The sequence below is a fragment of the Equus asinus genome, chromosome 7, assembly GCF_041296235.1.
Source record: "Equus asinus isolate D_3611 breed Donkey chromosome 7, EquAss-T2T_v2, whole genome shotgun sequence".
Taxonomy (NCBI): Eukaryota; Metazoa; Chordata; class Mammalia; order Perissodactyla; family Equidae; genus Equus; species Equus asinus.
The window spans coordinates 63,840,988-63,865,643 of NC_091796.1; the positions used below are offsets into that span (position 1 = coordinate 63,840,988).

The 24,656-nt window shown below is 36.6% G+C and overlaps 1 protein-coding gene across 3 annotated transcripts in view; it reads right to left on the reverse strand.

Annotated features, from left to right (window-relative positions):
* Positions 1 to 1,941: 1,941 nt before the first annotated feature.
* Positions 1,942 to 24,656, reverse strand: part of TXNDC16 (thioredoxin domain containing 16) — a 123,752-nt gene continuing 101,037 nt past the window's right edge. For all 3 annotated transcript variants that reach the window (XM_044773584.2, XM_070513637.1, XM_044773583.2), the window contains 5 exons: positions 22,531 to 22,615; positions 20,676 to 20,814; positions 11,096 to 11,256; positions 7,958 to 8,148; positions 1,942 to 3,676 (listed from right to left, as the gene is read on the reverse strand). In XM_044773584.2, coding sequence (XP_044629519.1) covers positions 3,411 to 3,676; positions 7,958 to 8,148; positions 11,096 to 11,256; positions 20,676 to 20,814; positions 22,531 to 22,615 — 842 coding nt within the window. In that variant the 3' untranslated portion in view covers positions 1,942 to 3,410. The remainder of the gene's footprint in view (positions 3,677 to 7,957; positions 8,149 to 11,095; positions 11,257 to 20,675; positions 20,815 to 22,530; positions 22,616 to 24,656) is intronic.

Genomic DNA, 24,656 nt, shown 5'->3' on the forward strand with positions numbered 1-24,656 from the left:
TAGGGGGAGAGCGTGTGCTGCCGTTCTAGGTATCGAGAGCGTGTGCTGCGGTTCTAGGTAGGGGGAAGAGCGTGTGCTGCGGTTCTAGGTAAAGGGAGAGCGTGTGCTGCGGTTCTAGGTAGGGGGAAGAGCGTGTGCTGCGGTTCTAGGTGGGGGTGGGGGGGAGAGCGTGTGCTGCGGTTCTAGGTGGGGGTGAGAGCGTGTGCTGTGGTTCTAGGTAGGGGGAGAGCGTGTGCTGTGGTTCTAGGTGGGGGTGGGGGGGAGAGCGTGTGCTGCGGTTCTAGGTGGGGGTGAGAGCGTGTGCTGTGGTTCTAGGTGAAGGGAGAGCGTGTGCTGCGGTTCTAGGTAGGGGGAAGAGCGTGTGCTGCGGTTCTAGGTGGGGGTGGGGGGGAGAGCGTGTGCTGCGGTTCTAGGTGGGGGTGAGAGCGTGTGCTGTGGTTCTAGGTAGGGGGAGAGCGTGTGCCGTGGTTCTAGGTGGGGGGAGAGCGTGTGCTGCGGTTCTAGGTGGGGGTGAGAGCATGTGCTGCGGTTCTAGGTGGGGGGAGAGCGTGTGCTGTGGTTCTGGGTGGCGGGAGAGCGTGTGCTGCGGTTCTAGGTGGGGGGGAGAGCGTGTGCTTCGGTTCTAGGTGCTGGGGAGAGCGTGTGCTGTGGTTCTACGTAGGGACGGAGAGCATGTGCTGCAGTTCTAGGTAAAGAGAGCATTTGCTGTGGTTTTAGGTATGGGAGGTGGAGCATGTGATGGGGTTTTAGGTAGTGGGGTTGCGGGGAGCACATGGCCCACTTGGTTGGTGCCGTCCCACCAGCCTGTGTTTGGCCTTGAAGACTCTTTTCTCTTGACTGTCCTGACTTTCCTGGTTAGTTTTCAGCTCTAGCCTGCGTTTGGCCCTGTGAGGCTGAATCTTGGCATCTGGACCTTGGCTTCATGGGAAAGAAGCTCACTCACAGACAAGGAGGGACAGAAAGAACTAGTTAGTTGTGAACAATTGATTATGTTGAATATGCACAGTTGCAGGCAGCAAAGCTTGTCTCCAAGTTGTTGCTCTAGAAAAGATTTTTTAACTCAGTTCCCCGTTTCTAGTGGAAGCACAGCTGCCAGAGTATACCCGTTTACTTTCTATTACCAAAAATAGACACTTACTGATCTGAAAGCTCTTACTGTTCAGCTTATACATGGTTAGTTAGTTTTTAAAAGAAGCCTAAGCTTGAGTAATGAACTCAAGGAATATTTCATCACAAGCGCTGGAGGCGTGGAGGTTTGCCTTCCAGCATAGGTGAGGTGGACAGGGTGAAAGAATCGGACCCAGGAGGGATGAGATGTTATGCAGAATGTACATATGCACTGGCCACCAAGTCTTACAGAGGATCGGGGGACACCGAGGAAAACTGCAACCACTTGGGGGTAGAGAGAGGGCTTCTGAAGCTCTCCAAAATGGACAGGAGGATGTGGCAAAAAGACCTGAAAAGGATGCAAAGGACAGAGAGAAGAAAAGCAAGCGGTGTCTTGAGGACTCCCGCTCCACATTCACACTTTTTCCTCTCCATCGTCACTCTCATTTTTCTGGTAAGTTGAACCTAGATTTATTTTGTGAGATTTCTCTCTTCTGTACTGTAGCAGGCTGGTTAAGGCTTCCCATTAAAAGTGCACACTCTTCCCCTAATCAACTCTCCCAGGACTCCCTGAGTCACAAAAGATAGAAAAACAGAACGGGTTCATCACTGAGCTGTTAGTTCCTGCTACATCGACCCCAGAACATCCTTTGTTCCTATCTTTTCAAAGCATGGCTTAATTTTGCTTCTCACTCTGTCAATTACCCAATATTCCCATTTTGCTTGAGTTAACCAAAGCTGAATTTCTGTTGCTTACAACCAAAAAAACCCCACTGATGTAGGGTAAGTTCTCTAATAGACGGCATGACAGAAGCCACAGGGAGCTCTCGAAGGTAGCCTGAAATCCAGATACTTTATTTAAAATTATTAAAAGAACATGTATTAATAACAGTCAAAATTGCTGGCTATGGTACAATGACTAATCAATTTCACGTTTCTATGTGCTTGTAGTTGATTAGCATTTTCTAATGGTTAGGCTGATGATGTTTTACTACTACAAACTGTCTTTAAAGTTTACTCTCTTATCTCCCATGTTAGAAATAAGAACAAATGAGAATGAACTCAAATAACACAAATTACATGCTACAGGAAAAAAATCAAGGAGGGGGTGTTGAGAGTAGCAGATGATCTATGTTACAATGAAATATGTGAGAACCGCAAAATGTTTAATTCCTGTTCAATCTGAAATTTAGCAATATAACTTGTAGAAATAAGAGTAGGTTTTAAATTCTTTTATATATTCATATGTGAGAATTATATAGTATACATCAGAGAATCATTATACATTCTATTATATAATATATAATATATATTGTGATATATACATATCACTCTTTTAGGGTTATCTCATTACTTTTTGAAAATATTATAAAAAGAATTTGTAAGAACAGATAAGGTTGTGCCCAGACAATAATCACAATAAGACTACCTAATATTTATCTTTAATATTCAAGTTTTTTTCAAACATAACTGAGCAGAACTGGAAAATTCAGGGAGCCCACTCTGCCACACGTTAGTTTAACACAGGGTTCCTCAAGCCCATAGCGTGTCGGCACTGTGGACCTTTGGGCAGGACGATTCTCTGCTGTGGGAGGCTGTCCAATGCACTGTAGGGTGTTTAGCAGCATCCCTGGCTTCGACACACTAGACGCCAGTAGCATCCCTAATCAAAAATGTCTCTTGACCTTGCCAAAAGTTCCCTGGGGGGCAAAATTGCTCCCTGGTTAAGAAACATCACGACTACAACAAAGCAAATACAACTGCCAGCTGTATGATTCCACTGTGAGTCAGCTGTGATTAAACCAGTTACATCTATATTTTAGTTCAAAATATATCATGACTAGAACTAAGTTAAATTACCAGTTTTTTGTATAAGTTAATATACCAGTTTTTGTCTAAAGCTGAGCTGTCCAACCACTGGAGTAGTCACTAGCCGCATGTAGTTACTCCAAAGTGAGATATGAAGTATAAATATGCACTGGATTTTGAGGACTTGATATTAAAAAAGGATGTAAAATATCCCATAATTTTTATGTTAACTGAACTATTTTGGTTATACTTACTGGCTGAAATATGTTATTAAAATTGATTTCACCTGCTCATTTTTACTTTTTTAACATGGCTACTAGAAAATTCTAAATTACATATATGGCTCACATTCTATTTCTGGTGGATGGCACTGCTCTAGAAACTCGAAATGACTTAGTATTATTTTTTAATGAAATAAATTCTTAAGTCTATCAAAAAGCCAAAAAACTCTGGAAAGCTCGCCAGAGCCCTATGACATCAACTCACTTTGAGCATCATAACTCTTTATCATGCCTAGATGATTTTTCTGCTTCTTTAAACCAATTGCTTCTATTCCAATGCTTTATTCTCAATGTTTCAGTCAGTTCTTTTCTAATTGCTGATTTATCTTCATGCTGTTCTTCATCACTCTCCTGCACACCAGTTTCTTTCATATACTCAGGACCTTTCCTAGTGGAATGTCGAGATGCTGCAGCTTCCATCATACTTAGAAAATCATAAGCAGGAAGAGGAGGTTTCCATTCCTGAGCAGGTAAAATTGCTGAAAGGAAGATATGATCAATGGTTAAAGATGAACAGATATAAAATCATCACACAAATATACTAGAAAATGTTTTGTTTTGAAAAACATATTTGTAAGAGTGAAGGCTTTATCAGTTTTACTTATCTAAGCAAAACTAGATTATTTTTATTGTCCTTGTCCAAGGAACTTGATACATTTATCATACTAGTCATTTTCATTTTTTATATTACATTTGCAGGCTATTATATTCTAAATAAAGGTTAGCATTAATAGGAGAAAAAAACCCAAAAGGTCGATAATCTCACTGCTGGTTAACCCTTCTTGAGGTTTTAAAAAATAGCCATATGTGCAATGAGATCACACACAGACAGAAAGAAGCCTGTGGCGTCCCTCCCTGCCCGCCTTTATCCCGAAGAACTAGAACTATTTCCTATGAATAACTCCAAAAAATTTTTTTGAATGTACAATTTATTTTATCATTTAGACAAGTATTTCCTTACACTTTAAAGCATTTTTGTTTTTGAAGCTTTTGCTTAACATCCTTTGCATATACTTTATGAAAAGAAGCTCATTTTATAAAAATAATTGTAGACAAGGAATAATTAAAAACTGCTATGGAATCGCCTGTACTATAAACAGACAGCGATTAGATGACTTCTTAGACGGGCTTCACAGTAGTAAATCTTAACGTTATTTTAAAACACTGATTGCTTGAAGAGGAAAGCTGATTTAAGCTGATAACATATACGAGACAAATTAGCTAACTTTTCTCCATTTAGTAGACAGATTTTACAAAATAATTTTTGAATTTAGTTGCCCATTTAAAATACTATTTTGAGAAATAAACTATATAAGTAAATGTACAAAGTAAATCTTTTAAAAGTAAATTCCAGTAAAAGAATCTCTACACTGTTAAGTGAAAAAATAAATATTCATAAAATACAAACTTAAGCATCTCTCATAAATCAAATAAATATCTTTAAAAGTTTAGGAAATTCATATAAATTCTAATTTCCTAGAGTGAATTAAAGCTCAAGCAAAAATCTGCATAAATACATAGGTAGTACATCCTATGTAATTTCTTCACTCAGACTCAGTTATATGAAATCCTAGTACACGGAACATCCACAGGGTATTAATTCAGGCTACCCTTGTAATTGATGTTTCAAATTACTGTTGCCAGGTTAGCAGATTCAAAAGTGACAAACGAATAGATTATTTTCTCTTGAATATAACAAATAGGTAGGAGGTTAGAATAACTGTTTGTAGTTTGCAATATTCAGATAAAGTATCTTTATTAAAGATATTAAAAGAATCTTTAATAAAAGTCCAATTCAAACCATAGCATATATTTAGCAATGTTTATTTTTTAAAGTAAACACTGCAGCCTAGTGGTCTGAGATGATGACAAAATGCCTGAAACTGGCCATCACAATTCTGCTTATTATTTGCTGAGGGAACTCTACAAAGGTCTGAAAGTTTTCAATTGCAAATAAAACTGTACTCTCATCATGCATGGGTAATAAATACATTATTATCAAATTAGTAATGATAATAATAATAGCTAACATTTATTAAGCCTTTACTATACACCAGGCATTATCCATTTAATCTTGAGATAAGTACAATTATTATCCCAATTTTATAGATGAGAAAACCAAGGCCTAGAAAAGTCACGGAAGTTGACCAAAGTTAAGCGCAAATCTCAAATAAGAAGAGCCAGTGGTCACAATTTCATAGAAATTAAGATGTGTAGCAAGCAAGGTGAGGCAGACACCTGTGGCACTGTGTTACACATTCAGGCTATTTCAAGAGTTGCTGCCACACCCCCATCTCAGATCCATCTCCCAAAGAGTGTGAGAGCAGGTCCAGCCAGCACAGAAGACGGGATCCAGTACAGAAAAGCACTGCCTCAAAGAGTTGGAAAAGGCATTCATTAACAAAATTACAGTGGAAGATATACCAGCCTCTCAGGAAACTCAGAAGAATTCTGACTCTTTCCTCTTGGTAATGGTTTGAGTTGAAGAATCAAGGCCCCTAAGGATGCTTCTTGGAGGAAAGGATCATTACATGAACAATGATAATACTTCAGAGATTTTACACTTTACAGAGTGCCTTTGTGTACATAATTTTATTTGATTTTTAAAATAACTATGTAGTCAGAGTAGGAACCATTAATCTCATTTTATAGTTGTAGAGGAAGAAACAAAGAAAGACTTGCCTAGAGCCACAGTTAGCAATCAAGGAGGCGGGGTCATAAGTTCAGGTTTCTGTGTCTTTGAACATCACCACCTGTCTTAAAGCAATTCAGTTTGAGAGGTACTCTGGCCCTAACTAGATATAAACCTATCTGACTTAGTCAGAGTCCATGGGGCGCCTGTGTCACAGCAGCTGCATAATGACAACACTCATTTAATTCTATAAAATAGCAATGCAGACAGAGAAGTGAACACAGAATATCAGAAGAGTTCAAGAGTTACAACTGAAAGGACCCCTATACCATGTGGCTATCACTCGGAGACGAGTGATAATCACAGAAAGGGCTCCTTCCAGATTATGACTTAAACAAATAGTCAATTTAAGTAATTTTTCACATTTCCTAGGAAAATATTAAAACTAACAAATTATCTCAGAAAATTACGACTTAAAAGTACCACCTAAAAGGACCCAGAATAGCCAAAATAATCTTGGAAATGAAGAACAAAGTTGGAGGAATCAAATTTCCCAATTTACAATCTACTACAAAGTTGCAGTATTCAAGACAGTGTGGTGCTAGCATAAGGCATCTGTATATCTGACAGATGCAAAACTATGTACAGGAATGTTCAGAGCAGCATTATTCATAATAAGCAAAAAGTCGAGACAACTCAAATGTCCATCAACTGATGGAGCAACAAAATGTGGTATATCCACACAATAGAATATTATTCATTCATAAAAAGGAATGAACTACTGAATGATCCTTGAAACCTATGCTAAGACAAAGAAGCCAGACAAAAAGGCCACATGTGATATGATTCCATTTATATGAAAGATCCAGATTAAGCAAATCCATAAAGACAGAAAGTAAATTAGTGGTTGCCAGAGGATGGAGGGAGGGGAAAATGGGAGTGACTGCTAATGGGCATGGGGTTTCTTTGTGGGGTGATGAAAATGTTCTAGAATTCAATAGTGGTAATGGTTGCACAGCCTTGTGAATATACTAAAAACCCCTGCATTGTACACTTTAAAAGGGTGAATTTTATGGCATATGCATTATGTTTCAATATAAAATTACTACCTATAGCCTACTTAAACACAATAATTTAGTTAAAATTGCCTAACTTAATAGAAATGAAGCAGAGCACCTGGGAAGAACAGGTGTGTTGCAATGATGGACACAAAATAAAGTCAAGTGTCTGATTAAATACACACAAATATACATAATGGTAGATTCGTCCTATGCATGCTGGCTCTGAGACAATATAACACTGAATTGGAGTTTGTCCACCACAACCATGTGTGTGTATTTGTATACATGCATATTCATATATACACACACACACCCTTATTCAGGACTCTGCCATGGAATAGTATCAAAATATTATAATATAGTTCATCTGGATCCAATAACAAAATCCTTGGATAGTACCTTAGGAGACTTTTTATTACATCAAATTTCACACTATTTCCTCGATATACCAACGACCTGGATTATTACATGTTAATTTATTTAAATTAGAGCAACAGTCCTATTGTTGGCACAACTGTATATAAATTAGCATATACATCTATAACACAAGTATAAATTCACATATGTTTTAGAAAAGTTGAGGCTATGGCACGTCATAAACCAGCATCATAAATTCTGGGCCAAGATCTATTTTCTTGTGGTTCAAAATTCTGGCTCTGGAGTTGAAGAGATCTAGGTTAGAATCCAAGCTTCCTCACTTACTGGTTAGTTATACAACTTTGAACTAGTTACTTAACTCTTCTACAGGTAATAATATTTCACATGACTCTAGTAAGAATTACATGAGATAATGCACATGAATCACTCAGCATTGCGCTAGACACCTAGGAAGCATTCAATAAATGTGAGCTATTATTACCAAATTCAATACAGTGTACCTATTTTCTGTGGGTAATAATACCTATGAGATAGGAGCTGTCCCATGTACAACGCTATCAGCTTATTAATATTGGGGTTATTTATAAACATTACAATTCAACTCATTCTAGCTTTCATTAGCTATACTTCAAGTTTTAAAATCTATGAAGCAAAATACAGAACAGTGTGTGTTAAAACAGAAAACTTACTGATATGACTTTCTAGTCCTGCTTCCAATTTCTTAAGCCACAATAAAAGGTTCTGCTCAGTTATGGCCTGGTCTGACGGAAATGCGAACACCTGGCCGCCTGAGTGCAAATTCACCACAACAAGAAGAGGTAGGGGAGGCAGAGTATCAAAATACGCCTGCAAGATTCCTCTCCCCACAGGGGTATTCTTTCTATGAAAGGGAGCAATTGAACATGTTAATATTTCTTCTATAACAAAATAATGAAAATAACAGTTTGTAGAACATTAACCTTTAAATACAGTATCACACCAATAAGTTTATTTTATGAAGAGATGTCCTAAAAACCAAGAAGTCTATAACTAAGTTACCAGTAATCAGAGTATTAAAAAGTTTCCTCTTTTAACATGGGGCACTGTGTTTCTCTTAGGAGGAAAAAAAGCAGCCAGTGAGAGTTTTAATGAAAAACAGGTATAGTACAAAGGCTTGTGAATTTCAGCTTAATAGAATCAATTAGTTCCTTCCAAAGTTTAGCCAAGTATCTGATCACATGTCAGCTCAAAAATTAAATGGTTACAAGGGCCACCCCAGTGGCACAGCAGTTAAGTTCACATGCTCTGCTTCAGCGGCCCAGGAGGGTTCACTGGTTTGGATCCCAGGTGCAGGGCTACACAGCGCTTACCAAGCCATGCTGTGGTTTGTGGCATCCCACATATAAGAAAAAAAAAAAGAGAGACAAAGATGGGCACAGATGTTAGCTCAGGGCCAATTTTCCTCAGCAAAAAAAGAGGAGGGTTGGTGGCTACTAATAGCTCTGGGGTAATCTTCCTCAAAAAAAAAAAAAAAATTAAATGGTTAAAAACTATAAATAACAAGATACTTATAATAAACACTTCTTTTCTGAACAGAATTGTGTCTTTCCTCAGGAAAAAAAGAAAGGATTAATTTCAAATTAAAAAGATTTTAAAAAATTATGTTCATCCAAGGAAACTACATGTTTAACATACCTAGTTTTCCTAATACAGCACATTCCACATTATGGAAAATACTATTTTACTCCAAGATGCCTACAAAGATAATTACCTTGGGAAAACTTTTTCTCAAGCAGTGGGTTGTACTGTTAGTGAACTCTTCACAACAAAAACATACACTGGTTCATTCTTGTACTTTTTTCAAATGAGTTAAAAATAAAATGTCTTTCATCTGGCGAATCTGAACAATGGATACTGTGTATATACACGTGAACTGTGTTCACAGATATTAAATGTAACACAAGCCATACATCTAAACATACCAGGAAATATTCTTGGTGAATGCACTGAAAACTTAACATTTTAAAACTACAGAATTATAGAAAAAAGAACTGAATAAAAATATCAAAATATCACAATGTTTATTTTTCTGTATTTGTCAAGTTTTCCTCAATGAACATCACTTTTAAAATCAGAAAAATCATTACTTTTAAAAAGGTACTGTATGACACCAAAAGCAACAAAAGCAAAAATAAACAAATGGGACTACATCAAACTAAAAAGCTTCTGCACAGCAATGGAAACCATCAACAAAATGAAAAGGCAATGGACAGAATAGGAGAAAATATTTGCAAGTTATTTAATAAAGGGTTAATATCCAACATAACTAAAAAACTCACATAACTCAATAGTTTAAAAAGAAAACAATTAAAAAATGGGCAGGGTTCGCCCAGTGGGGTAGTGGTTGAGTTCGTGCACTCCGCTTCAGCAGCCTGGGGTTCACTGCTTCAGATCCCAGGTGCAGACCTATGCACCACTTGTCAAGCCAAGCTGTGGCAGGTGTCGCACATATAAAATAGAGGAAGATGTGCACAGATGTTACTTCAGGGCCAGTCTTCCTCAGCAAAAAGGATTGGTGGCAGATGTTAGCTCAGGGCTAATCTTCCTCCAAACAAAAAAAGGGCAGAGGAACTAAATAGACATTTTGCAAAGAAGACAAAAAAATTGCCAAAAGGTACGTGAAAAGATGCTCAAAATTACTAATCATCAGGGAAATGCAAATCAAAACCACCATATCATCTCACACCTGTTAGATGGCTATTATCAAAAAGACAAGAGATAAGTGTTGATGTGGATGTGGAGAAAAGAGAACCCTTGTGCACTGTCAGTGGGAATGCAAATTGGTGCAACCCTATGGAAAACAGTATGGAGGTTCCTCAGAAAATAAAACATAGACTACCACATGACGCAGCTATCCCACTTCTGAGGATGTATCTAAAAGAAATGAAAACAGGATACTGAAGAGATATCTGTACCCCTACGTTCACTGCAGCATTATTTACAACAGCCAAGACATGGAAACAACCTAAGTGTCTGTCAATGGATGAAGAGATGAAGATGTGGTAAATATATATATGGACTATTACTCAGCCATGAGAAAGAACAAAATCCTGCCATTTGCTACAATATGGATGGAGCTTAAAGGCATTATGCTAAGTGAAATAAGCCAGACAGAGAAAAATACTACATGCTATCACGTATATGTGGAATCTAAAAAAAAAGTCAAACTCATAGACACAGAGAGCAGAAAAGTGGTTGCCAGGGACTGAGGGGTGGGAGAAATAGGGAGAGGTTGGTAAAAGGGTACAAACTTTCATCTATAAGATGAATAAGGTCTGAGGATCTAATGTTAAGTCTGGTGACTACAGTTTAATAACACTGTATTGCAAAGAGAGTAGAACTTAAATGTTCTCACCCTCCTCAAAAAATTTATGTATGTGTATACATATTTATATATATCTGCATATGTATATGTATGTATACATATATATATATGAAGTGATGGATATGTTAATTAACTAGATGAAGGGATCTTTTCACAGTACAGACATCAAATCATCACAATGTACACTTTAAATAGCTTATAGCTTTATTTGTCAATTATACTTCAATAAAGCTGGAAAAAAATAGCAAAAAAAATGCATTGTAGAACAGAATTCAATCTAAAACAAGGTCAATCTCATACCAACTGAGGGAGTTTAGTTACTAAAATACCATGATAACATAAACACTGGTCCCATAATATTAACTCCAAAGGTAGAATTAGAGAGATTCATTTCCTAATGAAAATGTAATAATAATTATACTTTCTTTACCTTTTACACATTAAAAAATAAAAATATACTTACAAATTTAACCAGCAAGGGGTGAGTGAATCCAGGTGTTTCTCTTTTACCAGCGTCAATATTGCTTTTTTATACTGAGGAATTATGCTGCCATCACTGAATAAAATAAGCAACGGTTTCTGAAGTCTTAAATAAGTGGGAAGATTTTCCACAGTGATTTCTGGCTGTTTAAAAAAAAAGGCCAAAAAAAAAAGCCCATGAGGAATAACAATGCATAAAATAGAAAATAACGTTCAAATCACTCATGAAATTTTAGTTTGTAAAATGTAATTTAAACATATTTTCACTTAAGCAGAGATTTTGCTATACTCACTAATAACTATGGATCTTGAGTCTTTCATTTAAGTCTACTTTAACTTAATAATGAGTTACTTGTTTTCAAAATAAAACCACTAATAGAATTCAAAAATAAATTAACTCAAAGGAGCTCCCTGTTTTACAAGGATGAGACACTTCTAATAATTTCCTATGCTGAAATCTGGACCAGACTAGCTAACACCCATATGACAAACAAAACTCTTGTTATATGTTTTCTCTAACATAAAATTTTTGAAAAAATATAAGCTGTTTTTAAAAATATAATCTTTTAATGTCTATGATTACTTAAAAATTAATAAAACCTTACTTTGTTTCAGTATTATGGATTTTTACCATAATTAAAATAATAAAAAAATCTAAAATAAATTTTTTAAAGTCTATTTCTTTTCAGTTTAAAATAACAAAGAAAGAATTTAATATGAAATAAGAAACCTAACCCTTTTACTCTTTTTATTAATATTTGTATAAGACAATTTGTCTAGGCTGTTATTAACAAAAATTGGAAAGAGAAACAAACAATATTAATATATTTAGGATTGAAAATAGCAATGACTTAGAATATCAAAGCCTTCTACCATTTTTCATTTTAGTTTCACAACTATTATTTCATCTTATGGATATACCTGTGATGTAGATCAAATCACCCTACATCAGATAAATGATCCCCAGCTGACAGATGAGGAAACCAACAAAGAGAAGCTGACCTGCTGCAGTCACACAGCTAGCCAGGAGGAAGAGTTGAAACTAGCCCCCAGCATCCTGCTCTCCAGCTCCCCATGACCTCATATCACACCAGAAATCCAAAGGAACAATTTTATTTTCTTCATGGTGCCAACCACCTCTGGACACAGTACTGGTTCATCCTCAAACACCAAACTCTGGCATATACTTTTCCCTATCTAGTTCTCAAAGCCACTTTTCCTCTGCCAATTCTCATTTTTCTTCAAATTTTTTCTCTTTCACATTTAAAATCCTCTTCTTGCACCCTCCTTTTTCACGACTTAATTCTTAGATCACTTCTTCTCCAAATTCCCCTATGTTGTCTTCTTGTGTTAATTATCCTCTTTAATTTTCTACCAAGGTAATATCCCCTTCTTAAAATTGACAGATCTTATCAAGCCAGCAGATTTCCTCACTCGGAACAGAATCAAAACATAGGCGAGATGGAGCCATCACTCCTCAATTCAAACATTTATTGAGAACCACGAAGTTCAAGATGTTATGCTGAGTACTGAATCCAAAAGAGATAAGATACTTTCCCTGCCCTCAAGGAATTCACACTTTAGAGGAGGAGAAAGTTATACAACTGCCGTGATCCAAGAAAAAAATTAATGTGTGACAATAAAGAAAACTATTGGTTCAAAATTAAGATAACAAAAAAGGTAGGGAAGCTCAAAGATGATTTTAGAAAGTGATACTTGATCTGAGCCGTGGATAAGGAATAAGATCTTGATGTGTGTGTGCTAGAGTAGGGGTTCCAGATACAGGGAGCATCATGATGACAGGCAGAGAGGTGTTAAAGCAAACATAGTATCTAGGAACAATGAGAGCGAAGTATGCCAGACTTAGGCACACAAGACACAAATGTGGCTGTAAGAACAGATGCGAAAATGACTTGATAGGTTCTTTGGCATCGCAGCAACACTGAGAAGGTTTTGTATCAAATGAGTGACATGGCTAGGTCTGTTCTAGATGACTAACTGGAATATGAATTTGCAGAAAGACAGACCTGTGACAGGCATTGCTTTTTCCTGTGTCTGTCAGGAAAGAAAGACCAAGAGTTCTGTAACTTTAGAAGGAAAGTTGAGATCATAAACACAGATTTAGGCATCATCAGCTGGTATAATGATGGTAGAAGTTCTGGGTATGGATAAAATTTCCCAAAGAAAGGACATAGCAAAAGGAGAAAAAAGGGTTGAAGATGTAATTATAGTGGCCAGAGGCTTAAAGGAGTATCTGGAGAGGAAAGAATTACAAACGTTAGAGGAAGAGAGAACTTTTGACAGAATGGCATAGTTAACAGTTTTGATTGCTGAGAGGCTAAGGAAAAACAGAAAAGGTCCTCAAACATAATAATTGAAAGGTGACTTCTACTATCTGAGTATATAAGAGGCTATAATTGTGTGGGTTCTGGTATTCCTATCCATAACAAAAGCATAAAAAAGGGAATTCAATGTATCGGTGAAAAGTGCTAAAGATATTTCCTAACTAATAGTTCTAAGTGTGACAACCTTGGATATATCATTGCTTATGTAGTTAATTATCATATATTTCAGATTTGCACATTATTTACCTGGGCTATTTGTCATGAGGTTCATTAAAATAAAAATTTGAGAGGCTGGCCGTGGTGTAATGATTAAGTTTGTGCACTCCACTTTGGTGGCCCAGGGTTCATGGGTTCAGCTCCCAGGTGTGGACCTGGCACTGCTCATCAAGCCACGCTGTGGCAGCATCCCATATAAAATGGAGGAAGATTGGCACAGATGTTAGCTCAGCAACAGTCTCCCTCAAGCAAACACATGAAGACTGGCAACAGATGTTAGCTCAGGGCCAATCTTCCTCACAAAAGAAAAGAAAAATTTGATACCATATAAAAATGTTTACCTGGAGTGACGTCAGCATCATGGCAGAGTGAGCTCTCCCTTCTAAGATACAATGAAAAGGACATTCATACACCAACAGAGGACATTCACAAAACACAACAGACATGTAAGAGACCCAGGCAGCCATATGTCTGAAGGTGGACGTGCTGGACCCCCAGAGGAAGTGGAAGGATGTAACGGGAATCTTCTCTCCCGAAAAGCAGCAACCCAGGGACTGCATGCAGCTGTGAGAGGAGAGGGGGATGGGGCAGCCCTCTGCCAGAACACCATCATTCTCCAAGTTCCCTCACAGTTCAAGGGAAAGCCCCAAGGAGAGGTAACTAAGTTTGTAGGGAAGGTAACTAAGCTTGTAGGGGCCATCTTCATCAAGCTAGCACCCCAGGAGAGAAGACAGCAAGGGCCGACTGAGAACTCCAGTGGGATCATGCACATGAAAGAAAGCGCCCCACCCCCTGCCCGGCGCTCCAGCTCAGCCAGTCAGCCAGAGTGCGCACAGAGAGAAAAGCAGCCAGTGGCTGGAGCAAGTGAGCCACAGATCACAGCAGCATCAGAATATACAGCCCCTGACTCCCACTCAGTGGTGGCAGGCGGAAGCTGTGACCAGATACTATCACTATGCAGAGGCAAAAAGCCACAACATCAAGCAGTATGAAAAAGTATCTTAAATCTCCAGACCAGAAATCAATCCTGAAGGGACAAAAATTTATAATCTAAATAACAGAGAATTCAAAATAACTATCATAAAAAACCTCAATGAGTTACAAGAAAATACAGATAGACAGTTCAGTGAAATCAGGAACTATTTCAAAAAGAGATCAAAACTATAAAGAGGGGCTGGCCCCGTGGCTGAGTGGTTAAGTTCGCGCGCTCCGCTGCAGGCGGCCCAGTGTTTCATTAGTTCGAATCCTGGGCGCGGACATGGCACTGCTCATCAGACCACGCTGAGGCAGCGTCCCACATGCCACAACTAGAAGAACCCACAACGAAGAATACACAACTATGTACCGGGGGGCTTTGGGGAGAAAAAGGAAAAAATAAAATCTTTAAAAAAAAAAAAAACTATAAAGAAGAACCAATCAGAAATATTTGAGAGGAAAAACACAATGGACGAGATAAAGAAAAACCGGGAATCCCTAAACAATAGAGCTGATACAATGGATGACAGAATTAGCAATTTAAAGGACAGAAATATAGAAATGCTTCAGATGGAGGAGAGAGAACTAAGACTAAAAGGAAATGAAATGAAGAAATTCTCTTGGAAATATCCAACTCAATTAGCAAATGCAACAACAGGATTACAGGTAGTCCAGAGGGAGAAGAGAAGAAGAATGGAGCAGAAAGTTTGTTCACAGAAATAATAGTTGAGAACTTCCCAAACCTGGGTAAGAGGCTGGAAATACAAGTGAAAGAATCCTGTAGATCTCCTAACTATATCAATGTAAAAAGACCTTCTACAAGGCATATAGTAGTAAAGCTGGCAAAAGTCAATGACAAGGAAAAAATATCAAGGGCAGCAAGGGAGAAGAAAGTAACTTACAAAGGAAGCCCTATCAGGGTTTCAGCAGATTTCTCAGCAGAAATCTTACAGGCTAGGAGAGAGTGGAATGATATATTCAAAATTCTGAAAGACAGAAACTTTCAGCCAAGTATACTCTATCCAGAAAAAATATCCTTCAGATATGATGGAGAAATAAAAACTTTCCAAGATAAACAAAAGTTAACGGAGTTTATCAACACAAGACCCTCCCCGTTCACAAGAAATGCTCAAGAAGGCCCTCATACCTGAGAAAAAAAAAGGGGGGGGGGCTACAAAGCCCTGAGCAAGGAGAGAAATAGGCAGGCAAAATCAGAAAACTGCAGCTCTCTATCAGAACAGGTTAGCAAACACTTAATTATAAAATTAAAGATAAAGGGAAGTAATACACCAAAAATAATCTCATCATTTTAACCACAAACTCATAATACAAGATGGAACAAATGTGAGAATAATAACTTAGAAAAGGAAGAGGAAAGAGATGGAATCAGCTTAGTCTAAGGAAATAAGTGGCCGTCAGAATGGACTCTCTCACCTATGATATTTTTATACAAACCTAATGGCAACCTCTAAACAAATAATGAGAACAGAGACACAAAGGATAAATGAGGAGATAACTAAGAAAATCATCATAGAAAACTACCTAACTGAATTGGTAGTCCAAAATACATAGGATGAGAAACAAAGTAAAGGCAGAAGAACCAGAAAACAAGTGACAAAATGGTAGCATTAGCCCTCATATATCAATAATCACTCTAAATGTTAATGGATTGAATTCTCCAATCAAAAGTCACACAATGGCTGGATGGATTTAAAAACAAGACCCAACAATATGCTGCTTCCAGGAAACACAGCTCCAAAGACAAACACAGGCTCAGAGTGAAGGGACGAAAAAAGATATTCCAAGCTAATGGCAAACAGGAGACAGTAGGTGTTGCCATACTTATATTAGACAAAGTAGACTTCAAGATAAAACAGGTAAAGAGAGACAATGAGGGGCAGAATATAATGATAAAAGGGACATTCCACAAAGAACATATAACATCTATAAATATCTATGCACCCAACACAGGAGCACCAAAGTATATAAAGCAACTACTAACAAACCTAAAAGGAGACATTAACAAAAGGCAATAATAGTAGGGGACTTCAACACCCCACTTACATCAATGGACAGATCATCTAGACAGAAAGTCAACAAGAAATAACTGAATTAAATGAAAAATTAGATCAGATGGACTTCATAGATATATATAGAACACTCTAACCAAAAACAGAAGAATACACATTCTTCTCAAGTGTGCATGGAACATTCTCAAGTATAGACCATATGTTGGGAAATAAGGCAAACCTCAATGAATTTATAAGAAGATTGACGTCATATCAAGCACCTTTTCTGACCATAATTCTATGAAACTAAAACTCAACTACAAGAAAAAAGCTGTGAAAGTGACAAATATGTGGAGACTAAACAACATGCTACTGACTAACAAATGGATCACTGAAGAAATTAAAGGAGAAACCAAAAAATATCTGGAGACAGATGAAAATGAAAACACACCATACCAACTCATATGGGATGCAGCAAAAGCAGTCCTAAGAGGCAAATCATAGCAATACAGGCCCACCTTAACAAACAAGAAAAATTTCAAATAAGCAATCTTAAACTACACCAAACAGAATGAGAAAAAGAAGAACAAACAAAGCCCAAACCTGGCAGGAGAAAAATAATTAAAAGAGCAGAAATAAATGAAATTGGAACAAAGACAGTAGAAAGGATCAATGAAATGAAGAGCTGGTTATTTGAGAAGATACACAAAATTTACGAATCCTTACCCAAACTCACTATGAAAAAAAGAGAGAAGGCTCAAACAAATAAAATTAGAAATGAAAGAGGAGAAATTATAATGAATACCACAGAATTACAAAAGATTATAAGAGAATATTATGAAAAACTATAGTCCAACAAATTGGACAACTAGAAGAAATGGATAAATTCTTAGACTCCTACTACCTCCCAAAACTGAATCAAGAAGAAATCAAGAATCTGAATAGAATCAATCCAAGTAAAGAGATTGAAAAAGTAATCAAAAACCTCCTAAAAAATAAAAGTCCAGGATCAGATAGCTTCTCTGGAGAAGTCAACTAAATATTCAAAGATTTAGTAACTATTCTCCCAAACAATTCCTAGAAATTGAGGAAGACAGAACACTTCCTAACACGTTGTATGAGGCCAACATCACCCTGATACCAAAGCCACACAAGGACAACGCAAAGAAGGAAAATTATAGGCCAAAATCACTGATGAACATAGATGCAAAAATCCTCAACAAAATATTGGCAAACTGAATACAGTAAAACATTAAAAAGATCATACATCATGATCAAGTGGTATTTATCACCAGGGACACAGAGATGGTTCAACATTCGCAAATCAATCAATGTGATACACCACATAACAAAAGGAGGAATAAAAACCACACAATCATCTCAACAAACGCAGAGAAAGCATTTGTCAAGACCCAAATCCATTCATGATAAAAACTCTCAATAAAATGGGTATAAAAGGAAAGTACCTCAACATAATAAAGGCCATATACAACAAACCCACAGCCAACATCATACTCAATGGGGAAAAACTGAAAGCCATCCCTCTGAGATCAGGAACAAGAAAAGGATGCCCACTCTCACCATTCTTATTCAACATAGTACTGGAGGTTTTGGCCAGAGAAATTATGCAAGAAAAAGAAACAAAAGCTATCTAAAGGCAAGGAAGAAGTGAAACTCTTCCTATTTGTGAACAACATGATTTCATACATAGAAAACCCCAAATAACCTATAAGAAAACTATTAGAAATAATCAACAACTACAGCAAAGTTGCAGGATACAGAAGCAACTTAGAAAAATCAATTGCATTTCTATATTCTAATAAACTAACAGAAAGAGAACTCAAGAATATAATCCCATTTACAATCACAACAAAAAGAATAAAATATCTATGAATAAATTTAACGAAGGAGGTGAAAGACCTATACAATGAAAACTATAAGACATTATTGAAAAAAATCGATGATGACATAAAAAAATTGAAAAATATATCATGCACACGGATTGGAAGAATAAACACAGTTAAAATGTCCATACTACCTAAAGCAATCTACAGATTCAATGCAATCCCAATCAGAATCCCAATGACATTCTTCACAGAAACAGAACAAAGAATCCTAAAATTCATATGGGGCAACAAAAGACCCCAAATAGCTAAAGCAATCCTGAGAAAAAAGAATAAAGCTGGAGATACCCACAATCCCTGAATTCAAAATATACTACAAAGCTATAGTAATCAAAGCAGCATGGTACTGATACGAAAATAGACACACAGATCAATGGAAGAGAACTGCAAGCGCAGAAATAAAACCACACATCTATGGACAGCTAATCTTCAACAAAGGAGCTAAGAATATACAATGGAGAAAACGTCTCCTCAAAAAATGGTGTTGGGACAACTGGACAGCAACATGCAAAAGAATGAAAGTAGACCATTATCTTTCACCATACACAAAAATCAACTGAAAGTGGATCAAAGACTTGAGGGTAACATCTGAAACCATAAAACTTCTAGAAGAAAATATAGGCAATTCACTCTTTGACATCGGTCTTAGCAGCATCTTCTTGAATACCATGTCTACTTGGACAAGGGAAACAAAAGAAAAAATAAACAAGAGGAACTTCAACAAACTAAAGAGCTTCTGTGAGACAAAGGAAACCAAGAACAAAACAAAAAGACAATCCACCAAATGGGAGAAAATAGTGCAAATCATATATCCAACAGGAGTTCATCTCCATAATATATAAAGAATTCACATAACTGAACAACACAATCAAAAAACAGGCAGAAGATATGAACAGACATTTTTCCAAAGAACATATACAGATGGTCAATAAACACATGAAAAGATGTTCAATATCACTAATCATCAGGAAAATGCAAATCAAAACTACACTTAGATATCACCTTACACCTGTTAGAATGGCTATAATTACCAAGACAAAAAACAACAAATGTTGGAGAGGGTGTGGAGAGAAGGGAACCCTCATACCCTGAAGGTGGGAATGCAAACTGGTGCAGCCACTGTGGAAAACAGTATGGAGATTTCTCAAAAAGTTAAAAATAGAAATACCATATGACACAGCTATCCCCAAAGAACTTGAAATCAACAATACAAAGGGACTTATGCACCCCTATGTTCACTGCAGCCTTATTCACAATAGCCAAGAGATGGAAGCAACCCAAGTGCCCAGTGACTGACGGATGGATAAAGAAGACGTGGTTTATATATACAATGGAATACTACTCAGCCATAAAAAAGACAGAATCATCCCATTTGCAACAACATGGATGGACCTTGAGGGTATTATATTAAGTGAAATAAGCCAGACAAAGACAAACACCATATGATTTCACTCATATGTGGAAGATAAACTAACACATAGTGCTCCTTATGTCACTTTAGAAATGTAGAAAAGCATAAATTTATAATATTCTAGCTATGTTTAGTATAAACTCAAAACAACTGAAATCAAGAAATGCAGGTTACATCTGTTGTGCCCCTGAATCCACTATTATACAAGGTAAGCATTGGAAAAGGCCTTTCATAAGACAATATTTTGTTCTAAAACTGGATAAATAATAAGAATACTGGAGAATACTCTCTGCAGCAGGTGCCACAATCACCTGCAGTTTACACATGTGGGAACAGAGGTGCAGAGAAGTTCACACGCAGCCAATGAGGAATCGAGCAAGGATTTGAAGCCAGGCAGTTTGACTCTCTAGAATCCATGTGCTTTATTTCAGCCTAGTTTAAGTACTTCAACTGGCCATCAGCCACACTAGTCTCAGAAATAAAAAGTAATCCAAAGACATACAAACATTTGGCAGTGGACTAGAGAAGCTGTATATATGCATAATGAGTGAACAATAAAACAGAGCTACTCAATGAATCTTCAGCTCACAAACATCTTGCCCTGTGCCAACAAAAGCTGGAAAATCATGTATTAAAATATACAATCTTTAGCTGATCTAGATTTTCTTCTTTCAGATAACACTCTTATTGTAAATATACTCACAAATGTTTCCAGGAATGCATTTTTTATTATTTGAACTATGTCTTCCGCATGGGTATTAGCTAACGGAATGCTCTCTATTTTGCCTCCTTTGTGTCTGGCAAGCAGCAGGGCTGGAAGAGTTGCAGCATATTTATTTGACCTATAGAGAAATGTAGTATCAAAATTCCCAAACAAATATAGCAAGTCATCACAAACATGAACAATTAGGCCAAGAGGGCACAGTGTGAAGCAGCAAAAGAGGAGCCCTACTACTAATAAAAACATGAGCTCGAATTCCAGAGAAACGTATCTTCCCTGTGAGGCTATCTGAGGAAGTTCAGAGCCTTGGTGACCTAGGTTAACAGAAAGCAACAGACAATAATCTAGGCAGATTTTTTGTTTCTAGACAACTTACTCATAAAGAAAATGTCTAAATAGGATTAGGAACACACTGAAAGTTCTCACCCTTTGTGGACTGCTCATCAAACTCCTCAGCAAGGAGATGGGCACTTATTAGAAACCTACTATTTGCCAGCAACTATACTAGGTGCTTTTAGTTTTCATTCAGCCCTCAGAACAGCCCTATAAAGTTGCCACTATCATTCCCATTTTACAGATGAGGAAACCAGGACTCAGAGAGTGACAAATGGCAGAGACAGAATTCAAACTGAGGTACTCCAGATATAGAGTCTGTGCTCTCTCCACTGAAACAGAGCTCAAATCTGCTCCCTCCTTCTAGTACTTCTGCAAACTAAGCCTAAAAGAAAAATCACTAAACAAAACAGGAAAAAATGCTTTGTGTGAAATTACCAGTGAGGTAGCCACACTTAGATCATGTTAAAACTCAATTCATGCTAGAACAAAGTATAGACATTATAATATTATAGGTATTAGTAAAGAGCCCAGGCTTCAGATTACCTGGAGGACCCTCCTAGTTGACCGTTAGTTATAAACAAAACACACTCTGCAAACTGCTGGTCTAGCTCTTTGGACCATAGTTAAACGCACAATGACAGCAGAATACAAAATAGTCGGTGACTGACTGTCCATCTATCAGGTGAACAGGTCTCACATTTTCTAAAGTTCTGGAGTTCAGCATGTACTTTTCAAAAATCACTGATTTCATGGGTAGAACAGAAGCTTGATCATCAAAAGCATATGTCACCAACATGCAGGATGAAAGACTTAAGGTCACAAATCACAATTAGGAATATTAGAGTCAGAACTTAATAAAGACAAACTAGGGCTTAACAACTCAACTTGCATCTGAAAATAAGCCACTAATGCAGAATGTGATGTGTATTGATAATAATCTCCACGTTTTCGGTTCAGTCCTTCATTCTGCAGCAACTAAAATATTTGATAGTTCACAGGAGTCCCCAAATTATACAAATAAAGCCACCTTAGTGGCTAAAAAAGCACTGATTAAATGTATGTTTGCAATAGCTTAAAACTAGTTAGAACTATCAGGTACAGTCGCATCACCTAAAATTCTGGGAGAAATATGGAAAAATTGTGATTTTTATGTCTAATTTAGTGTCAAATCAAAACCTAGACACCCAAGAAGTACAGTTTCCCAAAAAATGATAACTCCCAAGAATCAAAACTGCAGCTAACAGAATCCAAAGAGGAAATTTTTTATAGGAAAATGAAGTATTATGAATCGAGGTTGCCCTGTGGGGGCTCTAACCTAAAGTAAAAGAATACATGCAAATTCTAAATAGTGAGGCGGCACTTCACAGATTTTCCCAGAAGGAATTAAAAACTTAGCTATGGTGCTGTTCTACCTTCCTTCATCAACTGTGTAAAGATAAGCAACACAGATATGATTTTGCAAACTTCTTCCTCCCCAAAGTTAGAAGACCAATAAACTTACAATATCAAAACATCTTCTTCAGAATAAATTCCAGTGATAACACATCCTCTTAGGTAGTTTCCTGCTTCAGTGAAATCTTCTTTTGCTATAAATATACAGATAAGACAAAAATCTGAAACCTTTAAATCTATGAGTGCTATTCAACCAATAAACAAATTTATAAATGGTAGTGCTTTGTTATTAATTAATTATGAAGATAAATACTTAAGTGCAGACCTTACATAACTCAGTGGTTCTAACATAAATCTGTGTTTTTTATGACATTTGATTACTACAGAAATGTAAGTTGATACAGTGCAACTATGATTCTCTAAGCAAATGTACTCCAAATATAATTTATAAGATTTATAGCACTCTAATCATACAGAGTTACTGAATAAATATCTGTTGCATTTTCATTTACTCCTAAGACAGAGTAAATGGAGACAGCTGTCCTACATGTAGCCTGGAAAGAGAAGCAGGGTATGTGAAATGACATACACATTATAGTCACAAAATCTAAAAATGCCTGTATGCATAGAAAAAAGTAGAAGACTGGAAATTCCAGTCCTCTAACAGTATCTGTTAGGGTTCTGTGATTAGGAGGAATTTGTTTCTTCTTTTTTATTTCTTGTATTTTTTGTAATGTGTTTTTGTTACTTTTGAACTTTGATTAATTTGTGTATCAGTCTTTTCTCATTTGTTAGGACATACATATTCAAAATAAAAACTATTATTTCTGTAGAATTCTGAATTTTCATAAATAATAGCATATTCTGGATCATGTTATAACCAAGAAGCAAGTCTGAATTAAATAGTTGTAGACTAATGAGAAAAGAGCAGAGGTGGACTTATATGAACGATACAGTCTTGCCAAGTGAAGCCAAAAGATAGTTCAGCTCAATGCATGAAAGGTTCATAGCAGTTCAAATAGAAAAACACTAATGTAAAAATTGAGTCATGTAGTAGCCAGTAGTCTGGGCACACTGAACCTAAAAGATCTGTACCTCAGCAGTCAGCACAATATTCATGATGTGAGCATCAACACTGTTAACATCAGGTAACCACAAGATCATTTTCTTTAAAAAGGATGCATACTTTCCACTGGATTGAGAAATACCGTAGGAAATCTAGCTTACTAGAGTGGCACAGTCAGCCGGCAGGCAGCATTGAGAGTTCATGTATAATCACAAATTTAATGAGAAACTAGTAACCCATGAAAATATTTTCTTTAGCCTGTGCTACACCAAAGTAGAAAAGATTCACAAGAAAACTAAGCATCTAGAAAGGACTGAGTGCCTATACTTTCATTTCTAAGAGAAAACAGGGCTAAATTCTGGTCAATAATTGAAGATTGTTATCTAAAGCAATGACATAATGGAATGTGTTTCAGCTTTCTCTTTTCTTTTTTGATACATAATAGTGGAAAATTATACTAATACTCCCATATAATTTTCTCATACAGAAGCCTTTCTACTCATGAATATGTTTCTTGAAAGTCTCTTCACGAATCCATTTGTTAATAAATCCTAAGTTACTTGTGGCATGGGAACATTTAAGACTGTTGACCTAAGATGAATATCCATTTCCACTACATCAGAGTATAAATTTTCCTGTGAACATTGAAAACCAGGCATATTCTCCCCTTGGTGAAAACTGCATATATGTCAGAATATATGGCAACCCCAATAAAAGAAATAATCAGTTATCTACATAAAAAGTTTATTTAACCACTATAAATATATTTGAGATGTAACATTAATAGTGACCTACAATATTTAGCTATTTAACTATAAACATATTTTAATTGCATAAAATAAATACATTAATTTAGCAATACTTTTTCCACTATCACATCTTATTGAATAGTTATATTCAATAACTAAACAATAAATATATTTTAAATAAATTAAATTTTATTTATTAAAATAAATTAAAAATAAATAACTAAATAATAAATAATAACAAATAAATGCACACATACAGATACATCTATTTTTTTAGCTCTGTCGGCAGAGAGAGTCAAGAAGAAAGAACACTCCAGTAACTAAAAGCACTCCTAATCCCTACAACATGGTTTCTAAATTCAATGTCCCACTAAAAGGAACCTGACCTCCTTGGAGAAATGGCTGATTCCAGGAATGAGG